Source organism: Macaca thibetana, chromosome 15 (assembly GCF_024542745.1).
Source record: "Macaca thibetana thibetana isolate TM-01 chromosome 15, ASM2454274v1, whole genome shotgun sequence".
Lineage (NCBI taxonomy): Eukaryota > Metazoa > Chordata > Mammalia > Primates > Cercopithecidae > Macaca > Macaca thibetana.
This window is the reverse complement of record NC_065592.1, coordinates 25,470,229-25,490,015: the sequence shown is the minus strand read 5'-3', so window position 1 is coordinate 25,490,015 and position 19,787 is coordinate 25,470,229. Positions and strand designations below refer to the sequence as shown.

The 19,787-nt window shown below is 51.4% G+C and overlaps 2 protein-coding genes across 7 annotated transcripts in view; one reads left to right on the top strand and one right to left on the bottom strand.

Annotated features, from left to right (window-relative positions):
* ATP6V1G1 (ATPase H+ transporting V1 subunit G1) overlaps window positions 1-19,787 on the top strand; it is a 307,353-nt gene that overhangs the window by 68,176 nt on the left and 219,390 nt on the right. The window lies entirely within an intron of this gene.
* Window positions 1-19,787, bottom strand: part of AKNA (AT-hook transcription factor) — a 50,425-nt gene that overhangs the window by 20,389 nt on the left and 10,249 nt on the right. For all 3 annotated transcript variants that reach the window (XM_050760968.1, XM_050760970.1, XM_050760969.1), the window contains 11 exons: window positions 18,477-19,543; window positions 16,945-17,019; window positions 11,357-11,513; window positions 10,459-10,613; window positions 7,420-7,479; window positions 5,258-5,385; window positions 4,556-4,763; window positions 2,801-2,967; window positions 2,502-2,699; window positions 1,104-1,350; window positions 35-141 (listed from right to left, as the gene is read on the bottom strand). In XM_050760968.1, the coding sequence (XP_050616925.1) occupies window positions 35-141; window positions 1,104-1,350; window positions 2,502-2,699; window positions 2,801-2,967; window positions 4,556-4,763; window positions 5,258-5,385; window positions 7,420-7,479; window positions 10,459-10,613; window positions 11,357-11,513; window positions 16,945-17,019; window positions 18,477-19,543 (2,569 nt within the window). The remainder of the gene's footprint in view (window positions 1-34; window positions 142-1,103; window positions 1,351-2,501; window positions 2,700-2,800; window positions 2,968-4,555; window positions 4,764-5,257; window positions 5,386-7,419; window positions 7,480-10,458; window positions 10,614-11,356; window positions 11,514-16,944; window positions 17,020-18,476; window positions 19,544-19,787) is intronic.

Here is a 19,787-nt window from a genome sequence, read left to right as displayed (position 1 = left end):
GCACTGACAGGACAATGGCGGGATCCCAGGATACCTGATGTGGGAGAGCCGGTGCTCTGGAGTCTGGGTGAGGGGTGAAACTCTGCTTGTTTCTGAGCCAACAAAGCCACTGTCTGTCTCCGGGGATGCCATCCAGGGCTCCTGAAAGAGGCAGTATCCCTTTATGTCTGAGGAATGTGACCAAGGCACACTGGGAAGCCCTTCCCAAATCCTAGCCTGGGCCTCACCTCCCAGAGGCTCACACCCCAGGGATGCTGGCCTGGCTCCCAACAGCCAGGCCGAGGAGTGAGGGCTCTCAGGCCCTCAGGCCTCAGCACAAGAATCTGGCTACCAGCAGGGACTCTGCACACCAGGAGGACCCTGAGCAAGTCCTGCCTCCCTGAGGAGTGGCAGCCAGAGCCCTTGGGAGAGACACGGCCGTGGACAAGGACTAGCAAGGGGAGAGGGAGAAAGTCATATTTCCAGTGTCTCCTGGCTCAGGCCTGGAATACTATGGTCTTATCTGAGTGGAAATGCTCAGGCCCAAGGCATTGGAAAAACGAAATCATCAAATATGTACATACAGGTCCTACCCACTGGGTTTAACACATGGCACAAAGAACACAGAGCAACACAGGTGCCTGCCCTCGCTGAGTTCATGTCTAGTGCAGAGAATCCTGACCATGGGCTCATTAGGACTAGAGAAGCGTGTGTGTGTGTGTGTGTGTGTGTGTGTGTGTTTGCACGCAAGTGCACAGGCATGCATATATATGCATTATTCTCTGACAGTCACACTTCCACAGTGGTCTGTGACCTTGCAGCAGTGATGTCTGCTCTAAAGGGCATAGAACTAGACTCTCCAGCTGTGATGGGCAGACTCAGAGAAGTATAAGCAATGGGTTCCAAGCTCTCAGAGGAGGAACAGGAGCTCTGGAAGAGGGACAGGTTTGGGGGGTGACACTGGGCATAAGTCCTGCATGTCAGGTGGGATTTTGGCTGGCAGGGACAGGAGCAGCAGGTATTCCAAGAAGGAATAGCACAAGGAAAGATCCAGAAGCAGAAAGTTGAGAAGACCCAGCAATGACCCTGAGGTTCTGGGCCCATTCCCCCATGCGGAGACTTACCTCCAGGTGGGGCCCACAACCTTGGTGCAAAGGCTTCTGTGGAAGGCGCTCAGAGATGCCGCTTCCCTCCAGGCTGGTCATACTACTTTGGTGGGACGCTGCGGACTTGGTGCCTGGAGGGTGGGGTGGCATGCCAGGGCCTGGAGGGGCTGCCTCAGCCTTGCCCAGGCCTGACATGTGCCCGTCTCTAGCCAGGGATGTCTGGAAACCTGGTGGCTTCACAGATAGCATCTGCTCCGTGGCCTCCCTGGCATGGGAAGAGAAGACCTTCCTTGAGCTCTGCCGGGCAGCCCTGACACAGGGGTTGGCCTGTCCTGGGAGCCAAGCAGCCCAGGGCACAGGCTCTGGAGTCAGACATCCCTGGCTGCCCAGCCTGGTTCTGCCACTTTCTAGCTGTACGACCTAGGGCAAGGCACTTCCCCTCTCTCAACCTCACTTTTCAACTGGAAAATGTGGATGCCAACAAAACCCACCTAACACACCAAAGAGGAAATGCTAAAGCAGCAATTCCCAGACTTAAGGAGTTCGCATACTGCCTTCCCTATTTCAGGCATTTCCATAAACTTCCATCTACTCCAAAGATTTTAGATCACTATTCAAAACAGAAGATGTGACAAACAGAAACTAACTTTGAGGATAAATACAAGAAACCTGAATGTTATCATATACTAGATAGATCCATTTGCCTGCCAAAGGCTCTAGGCCTGAGGCCTGCTTATGCGCTCTCATGCTCGCTCTCTCTCTCTCTCTCTCTTTTTCCACAGAAGTTCAAGAGAGGCATTAAAGACACACAGCACTAACTGAGACTTTCTCCTTGGCATCATTAGAAGGTCAGAGAGAAAAAGAGAATGATATTCTTTTTTCTTGTTTATTTTTTTTATTTTATTTTTTGAGACAGGATCTTGCACTGCCACCCAGGCTGGAGTGCAGTGGCCCGATCTCAGCTCACTGCAATCTCCGCCTCCTGGGCTCAAGAGATCCACCTGCTTCAGCCTCCCAAATAGCTAGGGATATAGGCGTGTACCGACATGTCTGGCTAATTTTTGTATTTTTTGTAGAGATGGGGCTTTGCCATTTTGCTCAGTCTAGCCTTGAACTCCTGGGCTCAAGTGATCCACCTGCCTTGGCCTCCCTCAATGCTGCGATTAAAGGCATGAACCACTGTGCCCAGCTGAGAATAATATTCTTTAATACTGCATGTGTCCTACTGAAAATCATGTCCCACACTACCCAAAATCACTTCAAGGGCTATCAGTGGTATACATTGCACACTTGAAGAGGCAGGACAGGCAAGCCATGTCTAAACTGTGAAGTGCTGTCTTATGCACTCTGACAGTGATCACCCCTGTGGTTTTAGGGTGGAACCAAACATTCTGCAGGAAAGGCTCAGTGACTTACTCCAGGGGAGCCCCATGACTTTTCTCAGCCTGCACCAGGTGCTGCTTTGGGAGGACCCTGGTGGCCTCTGCTTTCCCTGGAGCTGCAGCCACCCCATCAACTTCTAGGGAGTCACCTCCCCTCTCCTCCTCCTCCTCCTCTCCTTCTTTCTCCTCCTCCATTCTCATGGCTTCCGGGAGAGATTTCACACTGAGGTACCTGCAAGAGAACACACAGAGGGGCATGATCTCTGCCCAGTGGGGGACAGCCAAGATCCAGCTGCTAGCCAGACACCCCGGTCAGGTCCAGGTGGCACTCACCGCTCCATGAGGCCATGGTACACTTGTTCCATCTGCAGCTCCTTGTGCCTGAGTCGGGCCAGGGGGTCCTGTGGCCTGTCCTCCACCTTACTGTTGCCAGAGCTCACCTCCACATTTACGTGCAATGGGCGGGGGCCAGCGCTGGCGGCGGCAGTGGTGGTAGCAGGCTGGGGTCAGAAAGATGAAAGGACAGAGATTCAGCAGATACTTAAATACCACTTTTAAGCACCTGCCTCCTGCCAGGCTCGCGCTGGGGGCTGAGGGGTAAGAAGCACATTAGACTCACTAAGCCCACCACCCTTTTATGCATGTGTAAACTACAGAGACTGGGCTGTGTGGTCTTCGATACTGGCTGCCATGAATAGAGCACCTACTGTGTGCCAGGCACCATACAGATATCAGGTCACAACAATCCCACCAGTACCTGAGATTATTACAAACCATTTTACAGACAGGTAGCTAAAGCTCAAATGATTTGCCCAAAGTCAACAGAAACCAGAAGCAGAGTTGAGATTTGAATCTAGATTTCCTGCCAGAGTTAACTCTTCTGACCCCCATCCATGCCAGTAGGGCCACCCCAGCCCCCTGCAATACCTTCACTGCAGGAACGCAAGGGTCCTTCAAGATCATGTACTCAGGTTTTCTCCCCATTCTTGTATGTAGTGGCACCTGGTAGAGTTTTCCTACCCTCTAGGCCAGAGCACAGCATAAGATTTTCCCCAAACCATGGGGCCAGCATGACTTCAGCTGTCAGGGATGTCCTACCAGCGTCCCACCCTACCCAGCAGGCCAGGCCCTCTTTCCTGCTCCCATCCTCAACAGACAAGTCTTTGCAACACAGGCAACAGGAGTTGGGAGGCATAGAGACCCCACCACTGTCATCTGTGTGAATGCACTATACTCAATTTGCTCATCTGCAAAACGGAGACAGTGATTGCCTCTCAAGGGGTCATGGTGTGGGCCAGAGAGCCTTCTACAAAGCCCCTTTCGTGTAGGGCTCTTGTCTAGGCTTCACCCCATCATCCGTGCAGTACTACAGGCTAGAAACCTGGAGCCATCCGTGTCTTCCTTCCCTCTCACGGCCACTCCAAGTCCACTCAAACATACCTTCCCAACCTCTCTCAAGTCCACACATGCTTCCCCATTTGCCCTGCCACCTCCCCATCCTCAGACTGGCCTACCCACAAGTCATCTTATGTCATCCCCTGCCACAAAATCCAGCAGAGTTGAAGGCCATGCTCTCTATGTGACCCACAAGCCCCTATGTCATGGGGCTCCTGCCTGCCTCTCCAGCCACATCTCAGACTATTTTTCCCTTCTCTTCCCATACTCCAGCCACAGGGCCTTTGTACAGGCTGTTTCCCCCACTGGATAGGTTTTCTCTTTGTCTCTAGTAATTCCTACTTAGCCTCAGGTCTCATTTAAACATGACCTCTTCAGGGAAAGTTTCTCTGACGTCCTCCTCAAACTCAGTCATGTTACTCCTCCTACTCTCACAGAACCCCATAATTCTCCTTCAGTGCACTGATCAAAATTACAACTAAATCACTGGAACCAGTTCAACTCTACAGAAAACTCTGTGAAGGCAGAGGCCACCTTCCCTGCCACCTCCCATCCCACTGAATCCCTACCATGTGTCATGGGTCCTGGCATATGGCACACACTTCATAAATAAGAAATATGTACTGAAGAAATGAATTAATGAAGAAATGAATGCACAAGGGAACAGCCCAATATGGTTGAGCCAAGAGGTACCTCAGGGCAGGAGGTCTTGATGGCTGGCATGGGGGCTTGTCTGGAAGGAGCAGGCAGGTGCGTTGGCTGGTGGAGGCAGGGCAGGGCTGGGGTACTGTCCAGAGCTGAGTCTGACCCGGGCGGCTCAGGCTCTTGCTGGGTCTGGTCTATGTGTTCCTTCAGCTCTTCCAGGCAACTTCCCAGACGGTATATCTCTGCCTCCAGCTCCCTGGAATGCAGAAACATCAGCACCAGGAGCCCAAGATGGTAGCCACATCAGGCAGGTCCAGGAGCAGAGTGTCAGAGCAGAGACTCCAGGGGATGCCCCCTTAGGGTCCATTTAATATCAGCCTTTAGATGATGGTGAGAACTCAAAATAAGCAAGATGAAAGAAGGTTCCACTGGGAATCAGGAGGCCTCAGCCCAAGTTCCCTCTGCCTTCCACAGGCTGTGGGACTTTACAGAAATCCTACCCCCATCTAGCCTCAGTTTCCCCATTAACCAATAAGTGTTTCAAGGCATCTTCTCAGCAAGTGGGTTCAAAGGGACTCAAATCTCAGCTTTTCATCGTGCCACCATTTGGATGTGTATATTAATTAGGATAAGATTTCTCTCTATTCTCTTGTGTACAAATTATAAGGACAAAGTGCCTTCCTCCTGGAGGTGAGGGACCCCAGGGGCCCATCCCATCTGTCCTTCCAGGCCTTCCACCCCAGCAGGTACCTGCCAGGATCAAATCTTCCAGGTGTCCCCTTGGAGCCAGCAAGCGGCTGGGCAGGGTGTTGCTCCCGGCAGGCCTTCAGGTACTCCTCCTCTAGGGCCGCGTGGGCAGCCTTCAGCCGCTGGAAGCCCTGAAACCAGACCAGGCCAGGAAGACTTCAATGCTCAGCCCCTGTGGGGCCTGTCCCTGCAGACACAGTGGATGAGACAGTTTGCGGGAGGCCATGGGATGCACCTGGGCCCTTGGGTTCATGCAAGATACAGGCTGAGGTTGAGATCTCTGGAGGCAGCCTGCCCTGGAGAGCGGCCGTGGTCCAGCTCTCTGCCATCAGGCTGGCACAACAGACACACAACTTAGAGCCTTGGCGCCAGCTTCAGAGGGCACCAGCCCTTCCTGCATAGACTTACAAGGACCCCAATGTATCACAAACTGTCATAGCTGTCACAGTGTCAAATATACTCTCACCGTATCTCCATAAGGACCCTCTACTTGAGAGACTCTGGATCCTTATTCTTGATTTGCAAAACTGTGGGTTTCAGAAAATTAGCCACTCTTTTCCCAAATCCTTATAGGCTATCAACACAGATAATGTTATCATCACCATTACATTATTGAGAATATTTACTGAGCATTGAGACTCTGGGCTAAAGCACTTTGCATTTATTTAATCTTCAATATAATCATAATGAGGGGTGATTAATCATCTTCATTTAAAAAGGATGAAACTGAGGCACAGGGATGTCATTTAAGTTGGTGAAGGTCATGGAGTGAGTGAGTTGTAGAGACAGGATGTGGGCCCAGGCCCTCTGGCCCCAGAGGCCATGGTCCTAGCAATTCTGTTAGGCTCCCATAGTAAACATAATCACGGGCAATACATGGCTAAAGCTGCGGCAACTGGGGTTGGTATCACTGTCTTACTACCTTCTGCATCCCACTCAACTCTGAGGACAGACTGAGGCCAAGGACAACCTAGAACCCATTCCCTGGTCACATCTAACCTTCCGACAGCTCTCAACTTCCCTGCGTATGGGGGAATTAGAACAGAGAGCAAAAAAATGAATGGTTTTAGTTTACAAGGTCCTTGGTCATCCACTGCATGATATTACATGATACACATCACGTATTCTGCGATTGGAAAGTGTACGTGACATCTATGTAACCACACAGGAAAACACTCCCGCCATAACATTTTTTTAGAAACTAGGTGTGTTGCATTTGCCTCTCCAGACCTTCTCTTAGCTCCTCTCCCACCCTGCTCTGTGCTTTGAGCATCAGGGCTGTCTACCTGCTGGCTTCTGATTGGGTCTGTCTAGTGGGAGGGACCTATCAGAGATCACAGGGTGGGAAGAGAGAGACTTGAGAGTGGGTACAGCTCCCGGCTAATGCTACTACCTGGGGATTCCCCAGTCTTTGCTGGGTCCCCTGATGCTGTCCACACCTTTGCTGACAGTTCTTTCCTCTGATGCCTACACTCCCAGACTTGAGAGCTGCACCTGTTCCTTACTGGGACCCTGGCTGATGCAGCAAGAATCTAAATTGTATTTATCACTGCAGTTATCTAAAACTCCAAATTCCAAAGGAAATACACCAATAAGGAATCTATAAAGGGTCTCTCCCCCAGCCCCCACTTTTTTTTTAACCTAGTTTCCAAACGTCTGGCAACCATTTTGTAATTTTTTTTTAAAGGCAATAAAAAAGAAAAGGCCTTTTTCTGCTTGCTGAGAGGCAGGGTAATTTGTGGAAGGTAGTGCAGGGCAGTGATTATGACCCTGGATTTGAAAGGGAGACAGACCTGGCTCCAGGCTCTGCTACCTACTAGCTGTGTGGTCTTTGAGTAACCCCTCTGAGCTTCAGTTCCATCCTGGTTAAATGATGGTGATAACTGTAACTGCTTCACTGGGTTTCGATGATGATAAAATAAAATAACATACTCTAGGGTTTACCACAGTCCCTGGCACACAACCATCCTTGCTTAATAAGCAGTAACTATTGTGATATAATGATCGTTATCATGGGAAGCTACTCAAGAGCTGTTTGCTCTGAAAGAGACACTGTGTCTGGGATTCTCTTTTCTGTCTTGTAGCAAAGGAGGCTTCAGAGACAGAGCCATGGGAGACAGTGGTTGTCTGGCAGTTCCACGGGTGGCTCCTGAATTGGGCAGTACCTTGAGTTGGTCCTGGGGCATGAGACGTCCTGCCTGTATCAGTCTTTCAAAGGACTCCACCTGGACATTAGGAGGGGAAGGAAATATGCTCCATTAATCCAGTCCTGCAGACTCCCACATCCAGCCACATCCATGCTTTGGTAAGAGGAGCTGGGTCCGTCCTCAGGATGTGGGGTTTCTGCCAAGCATGGAGAGGTGGGTGCTGGGAACAGCTTCTACCACCAGCCCCAGGCATAGCAGCCTTGAGAAAAAATCAAAGTGGAACCTGCAGGAATTTACTGACAACAAAGCAAGTCACTCGTGTGAATCAAGACTAATGCAGGATATTTACTGCAGCATGAACAGTAGGGCGGGGACAAGAAATAGCTTAAATGCCTGTCGGTGGAATAGTATGCAGCCATCAATAAGAGGAAGGTACATGTGTATGTTCTGAGCTATTAATACCTCCAAGACCTATTTTTCAGTGTCAAATCAAGGTACAGGGCAATGTTTATAGTATGCTACCATCTGTATAAAATATGTGACGAATAAAAAGGAAAACGATAAATACATTGCTTATATATGATATACTATCTCTAGAGGAATTCAAGAAACTAAAATATAAATTGCTTCTGGGAAGGAGAACTGGGTGGCTGGAAGACAGGAATGAGAAGTAGATTTTTCTACTACACGTCCTTTGCATCCTTTGAAATTTGAACAATGTGAATTCGTTGCCTACCCAAAAATAAATATTCAAATTTAGGACTTCAAAAAGTCAAGGTACAGTAGCTTATGCAACCATTTCTATAAATGCAAGTGTGTGCACTGAACGTTTTTGCATGGGTTGGAGAAAATATTTATTTTTTGCTCAATATGCCCTCTGTACTGTGCAAAGGTCCTTATCATGGGTGTCTGTTACCTGCTCAAAAAAAGTTTCATTACAAAAAAAGGCAAGGGATGATATATTCAGTTTTAAGAAAGTTCTAGATCAGTGTGAAATATAATATAGAAATGTATATCATGTAATCATATATTGTATAATTTTATAATATATAAAATAGAAATATAGTGTGAGCTACACATTTGAAATTTTCTCATAGCCACATTGAGAATGTAAAAAGAAACAGGTAAAACTAATTTTTATATTTTATTTAGCCCCAAATATCATTTCAACATGTAACCAATACTAAAAAAATAGGGAGATACTTTGTATTTCTAAGTCTCTGAAATCCAGTATGTGTTTTATACATACCACAGCATGTCTCAATTCAGAGCAGCCCATGTCTCAACAGCCACATGTGGCCAGCAGCTTCTGAATTGGATCGTGCAGCACTAGATATGAGGGGTCAGCTAAGGCCCCAGCTCCTGCTCAGTGTGATGATTTGACATTGCTTTATTTTGTGGACAACACATAGGACGAAGAAGAAATGTGTCTCCGGCTACGGAACCAAGAATGGTGGTGGCAAAAGGAAATGAAGCCTGTAATCCCAGCACTTTGGGAGGCTGAGGCGGGCAGATCACCTGAGGTCAGGAGCTTGAGACCATCCTGGCCAACATGGTGAAATCCCGTCTCTACTAAAAATACAAAAATTAGCCGGGCGTGGTGGCGGGTGCCTGTGATCTTAGCTTCTAGGGAGGCTTGAGGCAGAAGAATTGCTTGGACCAGGGAAGCGGAGGTTGCAGTAAGCCAAGATTGCACCACTGCACTCCAGCCTGGGCGAAAGAGCAAGACACTGTCTCAAAAAAAAAAAAAAAAAAAAAAAAAGAAAAAGAAATGAAGTCCTTGTATGTGCTACTCCAACAAGGATTAACTTTGAAAACATCATGGTAAGTGACAGATGTCAGACACAGGACAAATATTGCATGAATATATTGCTATGAGACGTCCACAATAGGTGAGCCTATAAAAATAGGAGGCAGATGAGCAGCTGCCACAGGCTGGGGGAAGAGGGAACGGGGAGTGGGAGTGACCGCCTAATACAGATGAGGTTTCTTAGTGGCTCATGAAAGTGTCTAAAATTGACTGTGGTGACAGTGGCAGAACTGTGAATATACTAAAAACCACTGAAGCACGCATACATTTTAAATGAGTCAACTGCGTGGTATGTGAATTATATTTCAATAAAGCAGGGGAGAGAAGGGGAGATGGGAAGGGAGAGAAGAGGAGGGGAGAGGAGGAGAGAAGAGGAGAGGAGAGGGGAAGGGAGAAGAGGGGAGGGGAAGGGAGAGGAGAGGGAAGGGAAGGGAAGGGAAGGGAAGGGAAGGGAAGGGAAGGGAAGGGAAGAATACAATGGTGGTGCTTCTCTGAAAGAATTTGTTTTATGGGCAGGGTGGTGCATATAACTATTGCATTTCTCTTTTGGCACTGGCAACTAGGAAGCTCAAAGCTAAATGTGTGACTCTGATGTGCTTAGGGTCCAACAGAACATTTTATTTACTCACTTCACATACTTTACTTTTTTCTACCCTTACTTCCTCTCTGCCCCTGTTTCCTCGCTTCTGTTTTCAGAATGTGGCTAAAATGTATGTATTTTCATAAGGTACTTTAAGCCACTTCTGGAGTAAAGCCAATGTACAGTTATAAACAGACCTGCAAACAATTCATGGTTACTTGGACTGCTGGATGAAGATACAAAGACCCTTGAGAAGTAACTGGGAAGTGATTTATTTAATAAAATGAACTAAGAAAATGAGGCAACTTATCCTGAAGAGGAAAAGGTAGAGTAGAGATTCTATTACTCTTCCAGAATCCTGAAAGAGCTCAGAGTTGCCCGGGAGCCAGCCTAGAGACACTTCGAAGCACAACTGGAGGGATTTTGATGAGATGCATTGCCAAAAAGGAGGGTGAAACCTAGCACTGGTGACAAGGAGGAGGCTGGAGCTGTGTGGCCTCTAAAACCAGGGAGGGGCTCATGTTTTGGGGATGGCTGAGTTAACTTGGTGCAGAGGCAGGGGAATGACAAGTGAGACTCCCAGAGTGCTTCTCACCCAAGCAGGCAGAGGTTCTGCGTTCTCCAGGTGAGTTAAGTCTCTCAGGGGCAAAGCTGGGAGTCCACTCACCTTGGCCAGGAACTGCTTGGCCTGAGAAGCCAGTGCCTGGGTCTGCTCTGCTGAGGACTGGTCCTCGGAGATGCCCCGGTTCTCTGGAAGCCACCCCAGGGTGGGCATGCTGGTGAGCGAGGAGGGGCTCAGGTCTCCTCGAGCTGATGGCCACCCTGGAATACACAATTGCTGAAAGCTGGAGCCAAGAACAGTCCTTCCAGGAGCTGAAGGACTGAGGCTGAACGTCAAAGCCACCACCTCCATCATCAAGTTACAGCTCAGTCACCATGTGCTATCTTCACATCAGCCCCAGGAAGTGGGCTGGGTAAAGCATTGTCCCCCATTTACAGGGGAGGACAAGGTGCAGATCTGCCCCAGGTCACACGGCTGGCTGCAGCAGAGCTGTGCTAGGCTTCCGGGTTCCCAGTCAACAGCGTGGCCTCTCACACAGGGAGACGTGAGTTCCAATCCAGACGCTTCCCCTCAACAGCTGTATGAACTCAGCCTGTCCTCACCTCTCCAAGCCTTGATCCCCTTGGCTGTCATGGGTGTGACAACAGTGCACACCTCAGCGGGTTATTGTGGGGATGAACTGAGGTCACATGTGTCAAGGCTCAGTGCAGGGCCTGGCTGAGATATGGGCTCCCCAGGGACAATACTCTATGTCTTCAACTCACCCAGGGTCACCAAGATGCCAAGTGGCAGGGCCAGGGCTGCCCCCAGGCTGCTGTGGATCAAAGCAGGACACTTTCCACATCTCTGACCCTTTTGCGTCAAAGTACCCAGGGTGGGGCCTTGCCTCCCTCCTTCCCCTGGCCTGAGGCCAGTGCCATCCCCAGGGTGAACCAAGTCAGCCCCACAGAGCAGAATCCCAGACAGAAGGAGCCTCCAGCTGCGGCTCTTCTCCCGGACTCACCTGAGGCCGCAGAGGCCTGGGGGTCCTCAGCCGGGCCCAGCCACCACTCTGCAGAGCGGGGCTGTGGGATGGTGAAGGACAAGACCTTGGTCCCTTGGGGCACCATTCCTGTGTGGATGCTGTGGCTGGGCTGGGGTGGGTCAGAGAACAGGTTCACCTGTGGAAGCGGGGAGGCACAGCAGAGCCAAGTCAGGGTAGGGGCAAATCCACCTGAAATACCTCATCTTCATTCAGGAGCTCAACACACATGCCCTGTAGTAATAAATACCATCTTTCAGTGCAGCCCTTGGCTGGGCCAAACATAGGTGAAGAACTACGTGCCCTTTCATTTACTCTTAATGGTGGTCCTGAAAGGAAGACAGGGTGGGGACCCCAACAGCCCATTATATAGAAGGAAAAACTGAGACACAGAGAGGTTATTAAGTCACTTACTCAAGATCCCCAGCTGATAAGTCCTTGGATGAGGATTACAACACTGCTCTATCTGACCCCAATACCTATGGTTCTACTATTAACAGTAATTTTTTATTAATAATGTATGTTATAATTATATCATAATATACCATATAATTATTTCTTAACAAATATAAGCATTTCCAATAATTATGTTGATAATAATAGCAACCAATAGCTGTTTGAATAAATGAGTGAACCAGCAAGTGAACAAACTAATCTGCCATTGGTAGCGGATCTCTATCATTTGAGGACAGATTTAAAACATGGCAGCCAGCCCAGCTGGTGAGGGAGCAGTCTGGAGTCAGGCAGGTGACCAAGGAAGACCTCTTGAAGCTCGAAAGCAGAGGGAAACCACGGGCTGTTCAAGAGCTTACAGCAGAGTTGAGAGGACTATGTTCTGTTTGTGTAAAGAAGGTTTTATTGAACACAGCCATGCCTGTTTGTTTATGTGTTGTCTATGGCTGCTTTCACACTCTGGTGGCAGAGTTGAGTAGTTGTGACAGAGACTATATGCTCCACAAAGCTAAACATTTTCACAATCTGGCCCTTTACAGAGAAAGTTTGCCAACTCTAGCTTAGCATGTGGGCTCTGCAGTCAGAGCCCAGGTTCCCGCCCAGGCTCTACCACAGCACACCTCTGAGTCCTAGTTGGCTTAATAACTTTTCTGCACATGATATAAGTGCTCAATAAATAGCGGCCACCACCCTGACATTCATCACCATCATCATCACCACCACCGTCATCACCACTACCACCACCACCATCACCATCACCATCGTCATCACCACCACTGTCATTACCACCACCATCATCACCATCAGCATCATTATAACAATCATCATTATTAGCATCACCATCATTCACCATCACCATCACTATCACCATTATCACCAACACCATCACAATCATCACCACCACCATCACCATTTTTACCATTATCGTCATCATAACTATGACCATTACTACCATCACCATGATCGTCATCGCCATCATCATCTGCACAGCCACCATGGAGACAGGCCCATGGAAAAGCAACACCCCTTAGTGGCACCTGCTCATCATGATGTTGGGGGGTTATCTTAACTGCCCCCGCTGCACCAAGGTCAGGAATGAGCAGTTTAGGGTGGGCCCGGTGGAAGGGGATCCCTGGCCCCCAGGCCAGCAGCCTCTCTTGCTTAAGCTGTATAGGTCCTGGCTGTGGCTGAAAAATCAACTCCAAGTGTGGCATGGTCCCCCCCGCCGCCTCCCCCTCTTTCAGGCCCAGCCTCCCCAGATGAGAACAAAGCTGGATTTTAATAATCCCCTCAGCCATCTGCTCAGACTCCCCTGTGGGGGCTTTCCTATCAGCACCCCCCTTCCTGAGGTGACCCAAATCCCAGGGGAGCCCCAGCCCTCTGACCTGTTTCCCTCCCCAGACCCCTTTCTCAGCCTCAGGCTCCACCTGGGGAGTGACAGGGAACGGGGATAGGCCAGGGAAACCAGCAGGCCCCTTTGTTTCAGGGACCAAAAAGGAGTTTGAAGCAGAGAAGCCCAAAACCTGAGCAGATGCCCAGGCAGAGCCATGAGGTGGGGAGTGGCGGTGGGGGTGGCAGCTTCAGCTGCTCGGGCCTGGCCCTCCCAGGGCCCATCTCCCTGGACACAGCCAGGTGTCCCGGGTGCTCCCCAAGGCCGGATTCACTCCCTCGGGGGATTCTGTAAAAGGTGAATCAGAATTCTGTGAAGGGAGGACCCGTAAATTTGGGAAACATTGGGTTAAACAAATGAATATTCTCTGCACAGATGGATTTCTCTCAGCCTTTAAAATGCTAATGGGCTTTATGAATAGGGCGGGAGGGGAGGAGGAAGAGAGAGGAAGATGTTTCCCCAACTCATCTGCATACAGAAACCTCCCCTTCCCCCCATCCCCACCCAGGGGGTTCTGGGCCAACTTGTGGCCATCAGAACACACTGAAAAAGGGTGGTTTTACATTATCTCTGTAATTCCTTCTAGGGTAATTTCTGGTCACCTCAGCTCTTCCAGATCTCTCTTCAGCTGAGATGGAGGAACAGGGGCTGGGGGGAGGTGGCAACATGGCAGCAAATGCAGTGAGATCACCATAAACCCTGGCCAGAGGCCAGTGTAGAGAACAGAGCCAACCAGTGACTCCTGACCAGTCCTGGCTCCCTGCCCCACAGCTGGGCTCCCTGGTCCTGCCCCAACCCCAAGGCTCCAGACCCATCCGTGTTCCTGGGCCAGGCCTCCCCGGCTACAGATCCCACAACTACCGAGTCTAGTTCTGCTAGAGCGTGGTGTCACTCGTGGGCTTCAGAGCCAGGCTGCCGAGTTCCAACTCCTGCTCTGGCACCTACTTGTTGAGTGATCTTGGTCAAGTTACTTAACATCTCTGTGCCTCAGCTTCCCCAACTGCAAATTATTTAGGACAGTGGTCCATAAACATCACCTATGACCATTCTTATTTCTATAACAGTCATCAATCCGCCTCATCCCTATGCCTCTCTCCACACCCAGTGCCAGGGCCTGGGTGCCAGGGCTTACCCAGACTTGAGGAAAAGAACATCTGTTCTGGAATCAGGCAGATGTAGGTTTCAATCCCAGCTTTGCCTCTTGCACCAGCTATGGGATGTTGAGCAAACCATTCCACCTGACTGAACCTCAGTGTGTGTGTGGAGGGGCTCAAATAAGATGACCCTGAACCTAGGGTGGGATACCTGTTGCTGCTCAGTGAATGTCAATCTCCTTCCTATGGGTCCCCACCCACTGGTGTCCACCTACCCACCATGCCTAGATGGGGTGTCCAGTGCAACATCCCCAGCGCGGCTCCCTCCCAGGTGGATCCAGCCCTCCGCCGTGGGTTCTGAGCAGAGTGAAGTGGCTCGGTGGGTCCTTGGGAGGTCTGAGAACTGCCTCTGAACTCGTGGGCTCTGAGCAAAAGGCTGTCCTGGGGTCTCTCCAGCCTTCGGGGTAGAGTGCACAGAGGTCCAGACGGAGTGAGGAAGGCTGGCCAGCTGGAATCTCAGCTCTCCTCAAGCCCCATGGACCCTGAGTGAATCCCCTCCCTGCTCTGGGGCTCTGTTCTCTTCTGCACATTGGAGCTGCAAGCCTGCCTTGTACTACTCCCCCAGGGCAGCTGTGAGATGGGGTTGGGCGGGAGGTGATAGTATCATCCTGCTTCCTTCCCGCAGAGCCCTGAAAGGTGCTCATACTTTGTGAGGCTGAGAGAGGGGTTGGGGGAGGGAGCAGAGCCCTCAGGCCAAGCAATAGCAATCATTTTTCCAGAAAGTGGGAGTGAGTGAGCTGACACAGAACCATTTCCGGCCTCTCCTCCTGTGACACCCTCACACACATGAGCCAGGGGTCTGGGTGCCAGCCAGGGCAGGGTGACCACACTTGGGGGGGACCCTGAGTCCTACAGGGTCAAGGGAGCACCCACAAGAGGAGGCACCCCAGCTGCACTACACTGTGTCCACCCCACCTGTGTCACTGTGGCTGACATACAAGAGGCCTAGCAGTAAACATCTTTATAATAATAATATTCCCTAACTCTTACGAAGTGCCTGCCTAGTGCCAGGTAAATGCTTTCTGTATACTGACTCATGCCCTTAAATGAGCGCAGGAGGAAGGGAGGAGGGAGGGTGGAGACGCTCCACGCCTTCAGTCCACGCCTTCAGTTCCCACCACTCCATGACCGTCAGCGGCCCCTACCCCAACGGGAGCCCCAGTTTCCCAATCTGTCAAATGGGGAAGCCGAGTGTTTGGGTCTGATGACCAGTCCCTTTCTCCCCGGACCTGCTTGGAGTCTGCAGCCATGAGAATGCGGTTTCCCCAGAGAGGATGACCTAACAAACCCCCTCCACTCCCTTTCCCGACTGCCCCGTCTCTTCCAACCCTAGATCTGGCTCAGCAGTTCAAAAAGCTGGAAGGAGACTACTTGGCTCCCAGGAGGAAGTCTGATTAGCCCTCTTTTACAGATGTGCCCGATGAGGCCAAGAGGGAAGGGGCCTGCCTGTGCCAGGCAGCAGGTGTGGGGATGCAGGGGGACTCCTGGTCCTAGAACAGGCCCCCTTCCGTTTCCTCACCACAGTGGCCTCCTCCCACCCGCCCCGGAAGTGCCTCTCAGCATTGAGAGCAGCAGCTGTGGCGGGGGCGGGGTCCTGGAGCATGATGGGGGGAGGCATTGGGGCATCTGCATCTCTGCACCTCAGCTCTCACCCCTCCTCCACTGCTGCCTGATGAGGCAAGAGGAGGGCACAGCAAAAGCAGGAAGCCACGAGGGGCCGCACAGGTCCCACTTCCTGCCTCACTCAGGAAAGAGGAAGGTGGAGAATTCACAGCCTCCTCCTAAGATGGGGTGGGGGCTGGGGTGGTGGGTTTCCCCTCTGCTCTCCTCCTGCCCCATACTCTGCCAGGTGAGGTTGTGGGGAGGGAGAAAGGCAAAGGTGTGATCCAGGAAGATTCAGGCCCAAAGAACAAGCACCAGGGGCTGAGCAGAAATTCCGTGTTACTCTTTTGAGGCTCACAGAGCCCAAGTAACTTCCTCAAGGTCACACAGCTGGTTAGCAATGGAGCCAGGAGTCGAACCCAGGTGGCCTTACTCCCAAGCCCATCTAGAAGGAGAGAGAGTCTCATGAAATTCCTGGGCTCATGGTAGCTCAGGCCTGTAATCCCAGGAGCACTTTGGGAGGCTGAAGCAGAAGGATCACTTGAGCCCAGGAGTTCGAGACCAGCTTGGGCAACAAAGTAAGACCCCGTCTCTACAAAACATAAAAAAAAAAAAAAAAAAATTAGCAGGGCACAGTGATGCATGCCTGTATTCCCAGCTACCAGGGAGGCTGAAGCGAGAGGATCCCTTGAGCCCAGGAGGTTGATATTGCAGTGAGTTATGACCATGCCACTGCACTCCAGCCTGGGTGACAGAGCAAGACCCTGACTCAAAAAAAAAAAGAAAGCCCAGGGAGGGCAAGGTCACTGCCCAAGGTCACAGAGGGACCTTGGGGTAGAAGCAAACTGGCGTTCCACTAACTTCAGGGCCTCAGTAGATGGAGGAGGCAGTGGCCTTTCTCTAGAGCTATGGAAAAGTGTCATCTCCTCGGGGACTTGGGCCCATGCCTCCACCCCATCCCAGCCTGGTACCTTGGCCCCGAGGCGTAGCTGGTCGATGGTGTTCTCGGCCTCAGCGTACTTGGTGAGAAGCCTGTGGTAGTCTTCCTGCAGAAAAGGGGGAGCAACACGGTCATATGCCCAGGCACACAATGCACCCCTCCTTGCTGGGAGACCCTGATAGCAAACCATTCAATGGTGGGATCCAAGCTGAGCAATCTTCAGGCTTGTGTGCAACACAGACCCACCACGTTCAAGTTCTGGAGCATGAGAGGGCAGTGGGACAACTTTTCTACCTCCGTGACAACGAGTCCAGACTGAGGGCCTCTGGCTGGTTTACCTTGACACATGACCCACATCGCAGATGGCTGCCACGATTCTATTTATCCAAATGCCCTGCCCATCGGTTGGCTCTGTGGGGTGAGGCCCATATCTGTCTTTCCCCCTGCTGCGCTGTCGGTGTTTAAGCAGCATGTGCTTAAGAAGTACTTTCTTCAATGGCTAATTGAATGAATCATCCAAGAGTCCCGTGGCAGAAAAATAGAAGGCTTGAAAATCACTGTTCCACCTACTCAGTCACTTGCCTTAAACAAACCCAAAGAGCTTTATAAAAACAAGTCATTGCAGGAAAAAAGGAAAAGCATGTCACCTTTGAAGGATGTGAGGAACTGACTCCTTCTGAAAATGGGTCAGTAACTAAGTAACGAAGGACCATTATGGGTCAGTAACGGTAACAGTAAAAGGACAGAACAGAGCATCTCGCTGACCTTTCCCGTATAAGCAAGAACTTGGTAACCAAGTAGTTGATGAGGGACACTTTTACTTTTTAGCATATTTCCAGCAATTAATGTAGGAGTGAGAGCATTAGCATACTACCACTTTGTCACCCCAAATGAAAGACTAGACCAAGACAATGACCATCAGAGGCTGTCAAAATCACAAACAAGAGACCAGCAGGCATCCTGTGCTTGCTGAAGGAGGCACACAGGCCACCTATGATATGCTCTTGCCAAAACTCCCCACACCCGTGGAGCTCGCGGTCTGGAGGGGAAACATGACTATTTCCCTTGAAACATGATCACTTCAACAGATCATCCTTGAAACATGAGTACAATCACTGGTCTTTTTGAGCAAAGGGCTTAGGTCTATCTCAGGGCTCCAGGTATACCCTCCCTGCACCAGCATGGAGTTCCTAGCCCAGAGCCCAGGCCTCCCTACCCCAGCCAGCCTCTACCCCAGGGCCTCCCCACCCCAGCCAGCCTCCACCTCAGGCCTCTCCACCCCAGCCAGCCTCTACCCCAGGGCTTCCCACCCAAGCCAGCCTCCACCCCAGGCCTCCCCACCCCACCAGCCTCTATCCCAGGACTCCCCACCCCAGCCAGCCTCCACCCCAGCCCTCCCCACCCCACTAGCCTCCATCCCAGGGCTTCCCACCCCAGCCAGGCTCTACCCCAGGCCTCTCCACCCCAGCCAGCCTCTACTCGAGGCCTCCCCACCCCAATTAGCCTCCACCCTAAGCCAACAGGGGCCTTGGTGACACATCCACAGCCATAAGTCCCACTAACCTGGAGCTGATGGACCAGTTCAGTGGCTTGCTCAGGTGTCTGAAATTCTTGGGGTACCCTGGTGATGGGGTGGGCAGGAGGCGTGTCCTTTGCCAAGGCTGCTTCTCCACTGCTCAACAGCACCTCCTGCACAATCTCAGCTGGTGACTTGAAGATGAGGGGCCTGGCAGGGGCCTGAGGCTTCCTGTTGTGGCTTCTGGACTTGGGGGGACGGTAGCTCTCATCTTTGGGGAATCTCACCCGTGGCCCTACCTTGGAGAAGTCAGGGAGTGGGTAGTTCAACTGCCCCCGGCCATACTTGGGGGCATTAGAAGAGGAGCGGCCAGCCAGAGTGGCTCCCTGTTTGGGCAGCGGCCTGCCCTGCCGTGTTGACCTGGGCTGAGGATTCAGGGGGCTGATGGAGCCAATGAATCGGGAAGGGAGTGGCTTAGGTGACGTCTTTGTCTGCTTCCAGATGTGTTCCTCGGGCTGAGGGCAGGAGAATCTGGTTGTTTCTCTCCTCCATCTATCCGCGGCAGGCTGCGGACTCTGGGCTCGGGGAGCTGAGGAGTCCTGGAATTCCATGGGGGTTGCCAGAGCAACGCTGCCTCCAGTTCTGTCATCTGGGTTTAGGAGGTGGTGGCTGGCGCCCTCTAGTAAGGTTTCTGCCAGGGCAGTGGGCTGGGGGCCACCGGTCTCTCCTTCCCAGGTAGAATCAAGGCTGTCACTAGGGTGGTTGAGGCTCACTGTCCCACTGCTCCAGGACCTTGCTGGGCTGAGCTCAACGGATGGGTTGACCTCGGAATGTTCAGAAAGTTTGTCCCCACTGGCTTGTTCGCTAGAAGCCACCCAGCCCCTGGCCTGACCATGCCCAAGAGCCACGGGGCTGGTGTTTCCACGGCCCTCCAAGCTGAGACCAGCCTCATACCCCAACCTTGGGGAGCTCTCTCCAGCCTCCTCAACCTCCAGACTTCTAAGGGTCCCATCTGGCTCCTCTTCAGTCATGTCCAGCTGACGGCCCTGCTGGGGGAGCCAGGCGAGAGGCTCGTGGGAACTTGCTGGGCTGTCCACATCCTCTGCTTCAGCCTCTGGAAAGACAGGCCATTCACTTCTTAGCATATACCAGGTCTGTATCCACCATGTAACTTACCCTGTCACTTCAACTCTCTGGCTTCCATTTCCTCATCACATGGGGATGGAAAGAATCCCAAGGAGCCCCCCACATAGCCAAGTGCTTGTCTGATACCTGATCTGGTTGTCTCAGAGGTCCTTCAAACTCAAACCCAAACCCGGTCCCTCCAGTGTCTCCCATCTCAGCAGATGGCAACACCA